Source organism: Podarcis tiliguerta (genome assembly GCF_965153285.1).
Source record: "Podarcis tiliguerta genome assembly, chromosome: 8".
In the NCBI taxonomy this organism is placed as follows: Eukaryota; Metazoa; Chordata; class Lepidosauria; order Squamata; family Lacertidae; genus Podarcis; species Podarcis tiliguerta.
The window spans coordinates 49,866,657-49,881,394 of NC_139541.1; the positions used below are offsets into that span (position 1 = coordinate 49,866,657).

The 14,738-nt window shown below is 47.8% G+C and overlaps 1 protein-coding gene across 2 annotated transcripts in view; it reads right to left on the minus strand.

The window, feature by feature from the left end:
- Positions 1–145: 145 nt before the first annotated feature.
- HSD11B2 (hydroxysteroid 11-beta dehydrogenase 2) overlaps positions 146–14,738 on the minus strand; it is a 29,233-nt gene continuing 14,640 nt past the window's right edge. For both annotated transcript variants that reach the window (XM_083452806.1, XM_083452807.1), the window contains exons 2-5: positions 5,238–5,450; positions 4,539–4,724; positions 4,099–4,236; positions 146–3,122 (exon numbers count right to left, since the gene is read on the minus strand). In XM_083452806.1, the coding sequence (XP_083308932.1) occupies positions 2,761–3,122; positions 4,099–4,236; positions 4,539–4,724; positions 5,238–5,450 (899 nt within the window). In that variant the 3' untranslated portion in view covers positions 146–2,760. The remainder of the gene's footprint in view (positions 3,123–4,098; positions 4,237–4,538; positions 4,725–5,237; positions 5,451–14,738) is intronic.

Genomic DNA, 14,738 nt, shown 5'->3' on the forward strand with positions numbered 1-14,738 from the left:
TCCCCCCTGAGCTGAGACAGGGTTTTCTGCACACTGCCTGGATGTGCACTGTCTGCCTCTGCCACCATCTGGAACGAAGCACTTTCTCTGACATGACCCAGCTCACTGAGTTTCCCCCAGGACATCAAGATACACAACCAAAGTATGAAGTAACCATTTTAATTTATTTCCAAGTGACAATCGTGACCTTGTTCTTCGTGACAAGATTTGTAGGCCATCTGCCTGGGAGTCCCTGCCCTCTTCTGGAGGCAAGGAGAGGCCCCCTTTGGGGAGGCCTTTTTTGGCTCAGTTCCTGCATGGCGATGAGGCTTGGAGGACAGAAGAACAGCAGGTTTGCTGCAGCAGCAAGAAGAGAAAACACCCAGCATCCTTGAGGTCAGCCGCAGGAATGAGAGGTACTAACAAGATCCACACAAGCAGCGTTCTATAATGTGTTGCTTTCATTTGCACAAATGCGCAACATGTTTGTGAAATTGGGTGATTCCCCCTCTTGTCCCCAAACGTTTAAGGTTGATGTTCCAAATGAGCAGACACCAGTGACTACTGATGAATACTTGGATGCTGCTGCAAGCAGTTCCAGCCACAGGCCCCTTCAGCCTTCTCACATGGCCCCCAGCTGAGCAGAGGCTCCAAGCCCCTTCAGTTGAACACATGTAGAGAAGCCCCTTTGTACATACATGCTGTTCTACATACTTCGAACCCTCACCAGGCTACAAATTACACCATTTAATCTCCCATTATCTCAAGGGTCCAAATAAGCAGTTATTTTCATCCTTCATAGGTTTTACCTTCACCTTCGATCTGGCTATGGTGCAGTTTGGCTACAGCTAATATTAGCAAAATATTTCTTTGGCTCATATGCAGCTATTATTACACTGTAATATTACAACAAAAGTAAGGGCTGGCCATTATGGGATCTTGACACAAGTAAGGTGGCAATCCTAGTCATGTCTACTCAGAAGTAAGGCCTATTGAATTCAGTGGGGCTTACTCTCAGGTAAATGGGGTTCGGCCTGAACCCTTATACAGACACAGTAAAACAGGGTTTCAAGTTGGCCCAATTTTTGTTTTTATGTAAGCCAACATTGTTGCAGGCATGCCACCTCTTTTTTCCTCCCTGCGTTGGTGGAATGAAAGGTGTTCATCTTGCTCTAGACCAAACAACCTTGAATTACTCTTCTTAAACAAGCTGTGCTTTAATGTTGCTTATATTTGGTTCTTTTTTAGGATGGAGCAGTTAGGCATTAATTGTTCACCTTTAAGATTAGTTTTTGGTCACAGATCCCAGAAATATAAATGGCCCATTCCATAGAGGTATTGACAAAAGTTCTTGGAAATGAGAACTAGCAGCTATTAAAATATAAGTTACTATGACAAATTGTCAGCTCCTAAAATTCTTTGGTTGCAAAGGAGGTCAGCTGGTGGGCCTTCTAAGTGCCTGGAAGTTGCCCTCTGTAGAGACTTATTAGCCCTATTATTCTGTAGGGCTAAAATTCTGTAGAGTAAAATCAGACTTGGAAATCTTGGGATACAGTCGTACCTTGGTTGACAAACACCTTGCAACTTGAACGTTTTGGCTCCCAAACGCCGCAAACCCAGAAGTGAATGTTCTGGTTTGCGAACGTTCTTTGGAACCCGAACGTCCAACACAGCTTCTAATTGGCTGCAGGAGCTTCCTTCAGCCAATCAGAAGCCACACCTTGGTTTTCGAACATTTTGGAAGTCAAATGGACTTCTGGAATGGACTCCATTTGACTTCCGAGGTACAACTCTGTGTGTGTATGTATGTGAACTGATCTGCTTTACACCTGAGACTGTGGAGCAGAATAAATGAAATCAGTGAAAACTGGGGTGGGGTGGGGGTTTTTTGGATGCAGGCAATCTAAAATTACAACTCATTATTTTTTGCCCATTATATGTGGATCCAAGGGAGTAAAACCTTGTTAATATAGGCTGCCTCCGTATTTGGATAAAACACAAGCTATTAATTTTGGATAAAATTAAGCTATTAATTGATAATCAGTTTTGTATTATTTACTCTGTGGCTACTGTTTCCAGAGCTGCTAAGAAACTAGGTGTGCATTTTTTTAATATCAAAAAATACTTTATTGATTGAACTGAGTGATTCAAATAGGTACCAATTATGGCTGATATAGATTCTTAATTATAATACTTTGATTTTGATCATGATTGCTGTGGTGACTATTGTTAATGAATATTACCATGCTTGTGCCGAGGGTGGGGTGGGGGTGCTACATACAGACTGAGAAGCTGGAAAGGCCTTTGGCTATTTGCAGTGAAGAAGACACAGTACAGTGAGGAGACATGGGATTGGCTCAGCTGAAGTTTACAGAGAGGTATATCACAAAGCTGAGGTATAGTGAAGCCCTTTCACTATCAGTTAGCAGCAGCAGCCATCTCCTTTGGCACAAAGAGGGAGAGAAAAGCCGGCCAGGAATTGGGTGGGGGGAGAGGGGTTCACTTGCCACTGGTAGCTCCCCCCTTCCCCAAATGCAACAATCATTGGGCTTTTCCAGCACTCTGTTCATTGAAGCGAATGGGTCCCAATCCCACCATCTTCCTATAATTTTAATGCTCACTTAGGAAAAAGGCATTAATGGCTGGGTAGCAGCAATGGCCACAGCTTGTCCTCTCCCTGCACTGACACAAATGAGCTGGTGCATTTTCAGTAGAAACACCTTAAGCAGCTACTCTGGGCCCTGAAGTCTTTCCCAGGTGCTTTCTCTGCCAAGCTGCCCTTCACTGTTTCCGGGGGCTGTTGCAAGGCTTTGGCTGACGCCCTCTGGGCAACTTTGGGTTGATGAAGAAGGCTTTGAGGAAGAGGTTGCGGACGGTGTGGGGCAGGTAGTGGTGGATGAAGTACATGGGGCCCAGGCCTCTCCCCGGGTAGTATTTCACCAGAGGCCTGGTAGACAGGAGGCCGTCCACGATGCTCTCCACGACTGAGCTGAGGTCCTCCACAGCAAACTTCATGGAAGCAAGAAACTGCCTGTTGATGTCTTCCAGGTATTCTTCTCCATAGGCTTCCAGGAGTTCAGGGGATAGAGCTGCCAGCAGCTGAGCCTTCCTTTCTTTCCAATAAGCATGATTACAAGAACCATCTGCAAAGAATAGGCAGGTTGGGGGGGGGGGGGAGTAAGAGATTTCTTAGAACCTATTTGGTAGGTGGTGAGGAGGCCATGCTGGGTGTAGCCCATGTAGCTTATACAATTCCTTCATCCTGCAGTTTGGTATCTAGTGCAAAATTTGGCCTCCCCAGAATCTCAGCTTCCACTTAAGGCATGTTTCTAGTCCTTATGACTGAAGTGAAACTTGAAAAAATAAGGGCAGTGTTTGGAACAATTTCCAAAGCCACAGCATGAGCCAAGCAACAAGACAGCATTTCCTCATGTTTCCTTGCACCTCCCATTTGGATCTTGCGAATGAAATGAATAATAGCAGTTAAATTGAGCCAGATTGGAGCAGTTGATGGGACACAAGAAGCAGGAATCATGCATTGAGAGGAGAGAGAGAGAGTTAGCCCCAAGTGATGCCCAGGAGGGGCCTCTCCAAGTTACAGCAACAAGGCAGATGGGACATTTATTTGTTCTTTTACTTTTAGTTTGCTTATAGACTATTTACTATTATATCTCAAAGTGGTTGTCAGTAAGGGCTTCAGAGAGAGGGGTCAAAGCCAATCCTCCAAGTGCAAATGTATCTGTAAGAGAATGAACTGGCAGCTCCTTGTGGTGTGCAAAATTCCCACTGATGCACTCTTGGCACCAAACTCGGTACCTCTTCCATCACACTCATGAAGGTGCCGGAGGAGCTGCCTCTCCTGGCTCTGTCTTCGTGTTTCCCTTCCCTAAAGACTCCTTTGGTTCTTTCCCTGGATTTGGTAGCTCTGGGGAAGAAATCTTGGCTGGGTGTATTCTAGAAGCCTCACTGCACACATAAAGAGTAAGGGAAGCCCCCCACCCAATAATTTCAGTTTCCTTGGAACCTGCGAAACAGAGCAAATCCTCAGCAGCGGACAAGGAAAAGACACATTATCCCACCCACCCTGTGCACTGCCAGCGGTCCCAGTCATTCTCTTACCCGTTTTGAAATACCCTGGGAGGATGACGCTCACTTGGATCCCCCAGGGTGCAAGTTCATACTGCAGAGTGTCCATGACCAGGCTGAGAGCAGCTTTGGATGCCCCGTAGCCAGATAAACAGGGGAACGGCATGTTACCTGCAGAAGGAGAGGAGGGAGGGGTTACTCTTTACCCCCATCTTGACTGCAGGAGGGTCAAACAGCAGGGAAGGGCTGTAGGTCACCGGTAGAGCACCTGCTTTGCACTCAGAATGTCCCAAGTTCAATCCCCAGCGGTGGAATCTGCCAGTCAGTATACAAGCAGCCCTGAGCTCAATGGACCAATGGGCCTGACTTCCTAGGGAAGGCAGCTTCCTAGGGCAGCCCAGCTCCCAAAGGCACACCCCCTCTTTCCCATTGGCGAAACCAGATCCCATGGAAGGTTTTCTCCTTCCCTTTACCTGCTGGACTGCTGATGGTGATGATCCTTCCTTGTGAGGAGCGCAGCAAAGGCAGCAGCCCCTGGGTCAGCTCCAAAGTGCCAAAGAAGTTCACCTCCATGCAGCTGCGGAAGTCGTGGAGAGGTGTCAGCTCCGCATCCGCAAGAGTGGTGTTGATGCCGGCGTTGTTCACCAGGCCCCAGAGCCCTGCATGCCAAGAAGGAAACTGGTTTGCTGATGTATGTAATTGTTTTACTTTCCATTTTTACAGTTCTGCTGCATGGTTTTATATTGTTGTAAACCACTGTGACCTATTTTTATGATACAGTGGTATATATAAAAATAAATTAGCAAATGGCTGCTCTTCCCCTGGCCGCTTGTCCTCCATGTGTGTGGACAAACAAAGACATTTTGCTGCTGCTGGATTAAGCAAAACCCACCATCCGACATATAGGTAAATACCCTATATAACTGTACCCCAGAACTGCTGGTGTGGAGATTGTTTGATTGTTACATTTTAATATGAGACAGCCTACAAACTGAAGATTTTTTCAGAAATTCACTCAACTATCTAATCTGATTCTGAGATTTATGCTCACCACCCGCTTTCATGTTCCAGCCTTGAAACCCAGAATGTTTTGTTTCAAATCCCAAAGGTGGGACTCTGAGAATCCTACACCTACCTTGCTTCTGTTCTGATTGCCAACACTCTCAAGTTACCTGTCCTCACTGTCTGAGCCTTGATGAACTGCAAGACCCTCTGGATGTCCTCAGCTTTGGTCAGGTCCATTTCCAGCAGGGTCAGGCGCGACGAGCAGCTCTGCCGAAGCTCCTCTGCGCCAGGACTCTTCAGATCCAGGACACTAGCATAGACGGTCAGTCCCAAGGTGTCCAAGTGATGAGCAGCCACCTTTCCAAAGCCAGTGTCACATCCTGGAAAATGACAAAAGAAAGAGTGGGCAAGGGTGGACAACGGACCACCTCCTAGCCTCAGTTCTCCAGTGGCTGCACGTAAATAATAAAGATGATCTACCTCCAAGCATTATTATGGCAAGAAGATTAAATAGGCAGAATCCAGACACACTTCTGCACTGTTTTTTTACTACTACCACCAGTATTACTATTATTATTATTATTGGAGTGGTTGGCGCTGTGATCTAAACCACTGAGCCTCTTGGGCTTGCCGATCGGAAGGTCAGCAGTTCCGAGTCTGCACAATGGAGTGAGCTCCTGTTGCTCTGTCCCACCTAGCAGTTCAAAAGCATACCAGTGCAAGGAGGTACCGGTGCGGCGGGAAGGTAAACAGTGTTTCCATGTGCTCTGGCTTCCGTCACGGTGTTCCATTGCACCAGAAGCATTTAGTCATGCTGGCCACATGACCCAGAAAGCTGTTTGTGGACACACCCCAGCTCCCTTGGCCTGAAAAGCGAGATGAGCACCACAACCCCATACTTGCCTTTGACTGGACCTAACCGTCCAGAGGTCCTTTACCTTTTTACCTGTTAATAATAATAATAATAAATTTATTGCTGCTGCTTGTTTTTATGTTGCCTTTCTGTTCCTAAGCCATAGGCTGAACAGTATGGAAAATTCACTGACATTCCAAAAAATCACCATTACCAAGGAAAGGTCATGCGGTGGATGGAAAACTGGAGGCAAACAAAGATTCCCAAAATTAGCACTGCGGTTCATACTGGGTCAAGTTCTGCTGAACTATCAGGGAAGGATAAACTGAGTGACGCTAAAAGATATGAAATGGACTCATCTCCTGTCAATGAATAATGAAATGTGCAAACACAGAAAGTGCTTACAGTAGACTGGCAGCCACTTTGTAGCCCCTGGAGGATCAGATCAGAACTGCTTTATCCCAATTAGCAGATATTGCCAAGATGGCTAATGTTGCCATGAACTTGGGCCATGAACTAAGTGTTTAAAGGTGGTGGTGAGGGATGCTGGGCTCTGGTTGGCGGAGCAGGAAAACTCGTTATCAAAGTAAAATGCCTCCCGAGACAGATTCCAAGGAAAGAGGGAGGGACAAATCTGCCCTTGTTACTGACAGGCTGGATTAATGGGTGTACCTGAGTCACAGCCCCACTCAGCAGAGCTTTCACAGCACATTGGTGCATACTTTGAGGGCTTTTGCACTAAAGGGAAGACCTCCAAGGCTCTTCGTAATTTGAGGGAGTTCAAATGTAAAGATGATGGAGGTGCATCAGGATCTTTGCCCTGAGATGCTTGGAAAGGCACAACTAAATTCTATAAATCTGCAGTGAGGGAGGCAGGAATTTGCGACTGAAAGGTTGTGTCAGCAAGCCATGAAGATGCTGCCTGAAAACTCAAAATGCTGCAACCGCGCCATACATTTAAAGCACCTGGTTTCCCAAAAGAGTCCTGGGAACTGTAGTTCACCCTTCACAGAGCTACAATTCCCAGCACCCTTAAACTACAGTTCCCAGGATTCTATGAGGGAAACCATGTGCTTTTAAATGCATAGAGTAGATGTGACCTCTGCTACAGCAGAGGCGGCAGTGGGGACAGAGCAACCATAGGATCAGAAAAAAGGTGGGGAGGAGGAAGGTAGCTGGGAGATGCTAGAACAAGCACAGAGACACAAAACATTGCCGGGGATTGAATTGCCTTGCATGAGGCATTTTCAGCAGCAGCACATCCACCCTTTTACTCCACAGCTCACCAGATGGGTCATTCGGCACAGCAGCTTTTAATTTTTTTCTTTTATAATTTGCACACACGGTTGTCCTTTAGAGAAAGACACAGGATGTCCGGTCTTGTGCAATGGCAATGGCAAGCATGACAGGAAGGGGGCAGAAATTACCCCTTTCTTGTCACCCCCTGTGTCAATCTGCCAGAACGGCAGGGGTCCGCGTTCCCAGGATGCGGCAGCTTGGTCTGCAGTCCATCACAATCTGGGATTCTCCCAGTATAGGATGCAGAAGAATGAAGGGCAGTTGCTGCAGTTGGGGTGGGGGCGAGAGAAGGGGCTAGCGGAGATTGAGCTTTGGCACTTCTCCAGCCCTTTCTGCTGCCTCATTATCTTGACTGCTGCTGCTGCCACCGCTCAGGTGTTGGCAAGTGACTCCACCCACAACCTGGGGATGTGACCTTGGCTCTACAACTCATTTAGTCACGGATCTGCTGTTTATATACCTTGCGCGCACACAGAAAAGGGAACATAATGCCTGTTTATCTTGTGATTTGTTGCACAAAAAGGCAGCTCTAAAAATAGCTTCCTCCACTTCCCTGCTCTGGATTGCCGCTCCATTAACTTTGCCAGTTAATAAAAAGTTGGGCCCAGAAACCACAACCCCAAACTCGCCTCTCATCATCACAATCAGACATTGCTGGGGTCCCAGCAAAAGCCCAGACCTACCCAAGGGCCAATCAACACAGCTCCCTGTTTTAGGGGAGGTGCTCTGAGCCTTCATCACTTATCCCCTTGACACCGAGGGTCCATCACCTTCCTATGCTGCACACAGGAGCCCAGTCATGACATCCAGGCATAAACTGCAGGAGGACGGACACACACACACACTGGCCTGGCTGGCTGTTGGGTGGCCTCCATAAGCCATTACTGCAGGGCTGAAGTCCACACTGTCAGGATTTCCAAAGGCATTTGTATGTTGTTTGGGCTCATTAATTCAGAATTAAAGCAAGGCAAACTGCATTTCCCCACAAACAAACCAAGAATTAAAAGTACTAGTGTGACAAAATCATGCAAGTGTGTTTTGCTGTTAGAATTCCAAATCCTGAAACTCTGCAATGTGTGAGAAACAGCCAAATGTGGACACATTACTCTGCCCCTCCTGTCCTTGATCTAAGCAAAACCTAAGCTTCTAATAAAGTACAGTGGTTCCTCAGGTTACATACGCTTCAGGTTACAGACTCCACTAACCCAGAAATAATGCTTCAGGTTAAGACCTTTGCTTCAGGATGAGAACAGAAATCGTGCTCCGGCGGCACAGCGGCAGCAGGAGGCCCCCATTAGCTAAAGTGGTGCTTCAGGTTAAGAACAGTTTCAGGTTAAGAACGGACCTCCGGAACGAATTAAGTACTTAACCCGAGGTACCACTGTAGTTCAATAAACTACACAATTGCTAGAATGCAGGCAGAAAGCCAGCTTGAGGGTTTGCCAGTGTTTTACACTAACCGTCCTATGTTTACTATGGTACTAATCTGCCTAGTGGGCAGAAGTCACAGGTGTGTGAGGTGCAATGACCTCCTGGCTTTCTGAGAACAACTTTGCATGGGGAAATCCTGACTCACTAACCTATTAAAAGTTCTTTGTGGGTGTTAACAGGCATATAGACAAGAAGTTGGACATTCAGAAAGCTTTTGACAAAGCCAAAGCAGTTGTGGAATAAAAAGGAGAGGTACTCCTGTGACAGGAGAGAGCAGGAATAAATGAACAGTTCTCTGAATGGAGGGGTGTAGCGTTAGGGGTGAGTAGCGAGGTAGCCAAATTTGCTAATGATACTAAATTGTTCAGGGTCTGGGGTTTTTTGTTCGTTTCTTAAAGGATTGCAAAGAGTTCCAAAAAGGGAGTGAATGGGAGGTAAAATGACAAATGCAATTTAGTGCAAGCAAGCGTAAAGTAAGGCACATTGGGGCAAAAAAATCCGAATTTCATATCTACATTTACGGGTTTAGGGTTAGGGAAGCAGAGGGTAGGAATACATGAACAGTTCTCCCAATTGAGGGATGCATAATGGTTACCTTGGTGAAGATCTCAGCCCAGTGTGTGGCAGCTGTGAAAAGGGTAGATTCCATGCTGGGGAACATTAGGAAAGGGACTGAAAATAAAACTGCCAATATCATTATGCTGTTATACAAATTTATGGTGCAACCACATTTGAAATATTGTGTGCATGATCTGGTCACCTCCTCAAAAGGGATTTCATACAGCGGGGAAAAGTTTGGAAAAGGGCAACCAAAATCATGGCGATGGAGAGACTCCCCTATGAAGAAAGGTTGCAGCTTTTGGGACTTTTTCATTTAGAGAAGAAGCAAGTAAGAGGAGACATGATAGAAATTAATAAAATGATGCACAGCATGGAGAAAGTGGCTAGAGAAAAGTTTTCCTCCCTCTCTCACAAGGCTGAAGATTCACGATGGACAAAAGGAAGTAGTTTTTCACGCAGCACATAGTTAAACGATGTCATTTGTTCACACGGGAAGCAGTGACGACCACTAACTTGGATGGCTTTTAAAGCGGATTAGAGAAATTCACAGAGGAGAAAACTATCAATGGAAACTATCCCTCATAGCTATGTTTTACCTCCACTGTTGGAGGCAGTGCATCTCTGAATACCAGGTGCTTGGAACCACAATTGGGGAGGGGGCTGCTGCACTCAGCTTCCGGTTCTGGGCTCCCCTTTAGGGCACCCGGCCAGCCACCATGAGAACAGCTATTCTTAGGGTTCACTGCAGTTATCCTTCTTAGGGTTCACTGCAGTTATCCTTCTTATCCTTACTACCTCTGCCACTAATAGTCCATGGGCAACAAAGCAGATCTCTGTTTGGAGAAGATGCTGCTTACCTTTTGGCAGAGGGAGAGAGCGAGGAGGGGAAGTTAGCAGCCAGAGGCAAGGCTGAGTATGCACACAAATGTAGCTCCACACAAAGCAGGGGCTTGGGGTTGTGGGAGGAAGACTGCCCTTTCTCTCCCCACCCTGAACTCTTGTACCATGGCCACAATGGTGAGGAACAGAGCACAAATACTGAATGGGGTCCAAGAGCTTTGGGGACCCTCATGTGCAAATGGGGATGAGCAGAGTGGTAGTTGTTTGCCAAGTAACTCAGAAGTGGGCTGAGAAGACCCTGAGATGAGAAGGAAGTGTGTGTGTAGAACACAAGACTGTCCTTTCTTTTCATTTTGGTACCTTGGAGGGAGGGGAGCTGCCCCTCTGCTTTGCCCCCCCAACCCCCCCCCCATGAGTGCAGATGGAGCACCTGGCAGCAGATCAGGTGAGAGGACATCTTGTCCTGCCCCAGAGTCAGGTTAAGGGACCTTGTGACAACCCCTCTCTGCATTTCCCAGGGACAGCAGCCAGTAGCTGCTCTTTCTCTCCCCCACCCCTGCTGAAAGAGGAAGCGAGGAAGGGCCATAAACACCCCACCCACCGCCTGCCTGTGCAGGGTACAGACTGTTCTTTTCACTTCTGATGGCTGGCTGATAGCTTCCCTTCCCAGAGATTACAAACCTCAACAGCGGGTTTATGGCAACATTAACCATTAACACTGAGTGACAGGCCAAGAAGCAGCCTGGGAAGCCAATGTGCTGCACACACAGGCGGACTTGCACAACTCGGGGCCAAAGGAGCAGCAGCAACCCTCTTTCCACCGCACCAGCCTTTGGCACAGCCTGCTTCCCTGGCTAAATCAGTTTGATCCTCTGATTTTACACTTTTTGTCATGCGGCCAAGACCCTGGCGCTTCTTCAGCTTAGCTTAAGTGATGCTAGCCCTGCAATTAAGTGTGTGGAAATCAGCCACATGGGAGAGCAGGCAGGGGGGTGCACTTGAGGAATGTGGCCCTCCCTCCCTAGGCAATCCTGAAGGCCAGGCGGGTCACGCTCTATCTGCCCACTGGGCAAAAGGGGACTAGAAAATCGCAAAGGGGGGGGGTATCACAATTTGGAGAAAATAATCAGGCAATGGAGGCAACTCACCATCCTTCAACCCATTTGAAGTTTTTATACAACTTCAAAACGGCAGACAGCAAAAAGCAGTCAGGACTGAAGGGCAAAAGGAAAGATTAAATCTTACAAGGGAGACAGGGAGTTTAAAAGTCATAAGGTTAGGCCCGGTTGGGGTGGGGGTACAGACAGAAGGTGGATCAGGATCAACAGGGAGATCTCTGGGTGACCTGAAGATCAGTAAGGATTTATGAGTTCCAATTCTTTCATAAGGACTCCCCATCCCCCCCAAAAGAAGAAAGCCCGGGGTAGACTTTTGTGTGGAAAGGCGGTAAGTGCCATTCAGTTCTGGGATTATGTACAAATCCCTGGACTCAGAATGGTTTCAATCTGAAAGGGTTTTGTTTTGTACCAAGCCCAGGTTGATAGATCTTGGAATTTGTGCATCTCAAAAGGATACTATAGAGCAGCTGGGAAGGGGCAGAAAAAGAATGAAATGAAGGGGCTGCCAGAGCAGCTCCCCCGAGGGAAGGCTACAAGCTTTGGGGGCTTTTTAGTTTAGAAAAAAGGGAGGTGTGTGGTTATGCAGGGTGTGGAGAAAGGGAGTAAGGAGTTATCCACACATACCCTTTTCCTCATAGTAATGGCAATGCGTAGCCATCAGTTAGTTAGTTAGTTAGTTAGTTAGTTAGTTAGTTAGTTAGTTAGTTAGTTAGAATTCTTGTCTATATCCTTTACATCAAGATCCCAGCTAAGCTGCGGACTGAAAGATTCAGGACACAGAAAAGAAAGGACTTCATCATACAATTAAACCAGAGCTGGATTTAGGGAAGCGCAACGTCTTTGGTCACACTGGGTGTTGCAGGGGACGCCACAACTATCATTTAGAATGGAGCATGAGAGGCAGGGGCGCCCAATTTCGGCGTCGCACAGGCACCTCTGAAATTTGAAAAAACAACAACCCAATAGTTTCATTTGAGTCAGGGCACGTCAGAGCAAAGCACAACGTATCTGCAGGGCATGCTGGGGTGCTGAAAATGGGAAGTACTAATTTCTACTCAGGTGCAGAGTTCAATGCACAACCAACAAGAAGGCCACAGGTCAGTGCCAACCAGGCAGCACCCAAAGCTCCTCTGCCATCACCAACAGGGCCAACCAGAGGTTTGATACTGCTTTTCTGGGGTGGTTGTGATGGGGGTTAGGAACCTCTCCCCACCCTGCTCCTCAAAGCAAAAGAGGCCGTGGCACCTCCTGCTTCATCGCTCTACTTATCACACTTTTCTCTGAGACAAAGAAGGGCAGAAAGCCGGTGGGGAAGCCCCCGCAGAGAAGCCGGCCTCCCTCCAAGCGCCAGGCAGCAGCAGAGGCAGAGGAGATGTGACCTGCCTAGGAAGGGGGGCGGCAAAGCTGTTGCTACCTCTGCTGCGCTGCTGAGGTCTCAGTCAGCTCCCTATCTGAGCAGATAACCGCAGCGTGTGGGCAGACTCATCTAATGCCCACAAAAGGCAGCTTTATCAGGAACAAGCCCTGCCCCAAGACACGGAATGGAAGAGATAAGCTAAGCGGAGCAGAACACGGAAGGAAAGCCAGATTGCAGGCGGCTTGAGGCCATGTCATAAACTTCACCTGTAGTGCCCAGGGTGGGGGGAGAAGAGAAAGGAAGCTCAGGAAGGAGAAGCGCGAGGAGGAGTTTGCCTGGTCCAGATCTCACCCCAAGGCAGCTGGCTAGAGATGCAGCTGGCTCTTCCCCTCTTCCCCAGGGGGCAGTGCTGGCTCCTTCTGTATTCAGGGTGGCCAGCCAGGCACAAGCAAGGTTACAGATATATGCAGATTAATGTTTTAGCTTTAAAGGTACACTATCCTTTTCGACAAGGGATGCGGGTGGCGCTGTGGGTTAAACCACAGAGCCTAGGACTTGCCGATCAGAAGGTCGGCGGTTCGAATCCCTGTGACGGGGTGAGCTCCCGTTGCTCGGTCCCTGCTCCTGCCAACCTAGCAGTTTTCCGTGTGCTGCTCTGGTTCGCCAGAAGCGGCTTGGTCATGCTGACCACATGACCCGGAAACTGTACGCCGGCTCCCTCGGCCAATAAAGCGAGATGAGCGCCGCAACCCCAGAGTTGGCCACGACTGGACCTAATGGTCAGGGGTCCCTTTACCTTTATCTTTTAACCTTTTCAACAACCAAAAGGTGTTTATCCCAAAATAAATGTGTTTGGGACAGCCAAAGCGAACTCCATTTCATCCTAGAATGAATGTGATTTTTAGGGATTTTAAATTGTGGAACTATCCCTTTCTTAAAAAAAGAGAACTCTGATCTCTTAGACTCTTCTAGCTGCATTACTGAAAGGGACTATGAGCTGCAAACCTTTCCATCTCCAATGAGCATGAGCCTGAAATGTGCAAGCCCACCCCTTCCCTTCCAAAGGCCCCTTTCACACTTTGAGGACCTGGAGCTCAGCTCCCAGGAGGAGAGCCCACTGGAGGGGTTCCTTCCTCCTGCTGGGAGGGCAGTGATCCCCAAGCCTGCAGGGCATGCAGCATTGGGGCTCCTTTGAGGCAATTCCAGGGCCACATCAGCCCCATGCTTGAGCAGGCGCATCTACTGGCACCAGAACCACAACAGAGAGAGTGTAGCTCTTGCTTCCTTTCGAGCACACACACACACTTCCAGGCAACTGCCTCCTTCCCCTTCGTAGACACTCTCAGGGCCAGGCAGGTAAGAAAGAACATCATGTGCAGATCAAGATTAAGAGTGCCACCATTTCCCCGAAGCAGTGTTCCCACATCACATCCCCGGAGGCTCTGAAACGCTTCTTTGATGGCCCATTTTTGCCTTCCTCCATCCAGCATCTCCAGCGGGGGGGGGGCTGCCATCATCCCCATCCTCATCCAATTTGGGAGCTGGCCACACAGCCGCTTTGTGGACAGTAACTTGATTTCAAGCATGAAGGCAGCTGTTTGTCTTCCTCCCACACCCAAGAGCAGATGCCAAGTGTCTCTGGCAGATGGATGGGCCCTCGCCAGGCAGCCCCGGAGCCAGCCATCTTCCAGCCCAACCTGCTCCTCCAGAGAAAGACACCCCCTCCTTCCAGATGCAGCTCTTGCAAACAACTAACGTTTGGAAGAGACAGCAGTGACCAGTGAACACACATTTTGTCCTATCTATGTGAGAGTAATTAAAGCCACCCATTACTAGAACACGTCAACAGAAAGAGAAAATAAATAAATAAGAAGCCTAAAAAGGATATTGTGTGATATCATGCTAGGAGGGACCTATGGGGAATTGGTGACAGCCAGTTCACTGATAAATAATAACATAGCAATTAATAATGGAAGAGTCGATGCTCCAGCACCCTGCGTAATGAAATGAACTTTTGGAAGCTGCCTCGGAAGAAACATCCTAATCAAATCCACTGTAATCCAAACCTCTCCCAGTGCTGGGTATTCTTGCAATGCAAGAGAGAGCAGGTAATTCTTTCATCCAATGTCAACTTTGAAAATAACCTCTCCAGACACAGGTACACTGAGAAATTGCACTACATCTAAATTGCAGTACATTTCTTGAATAT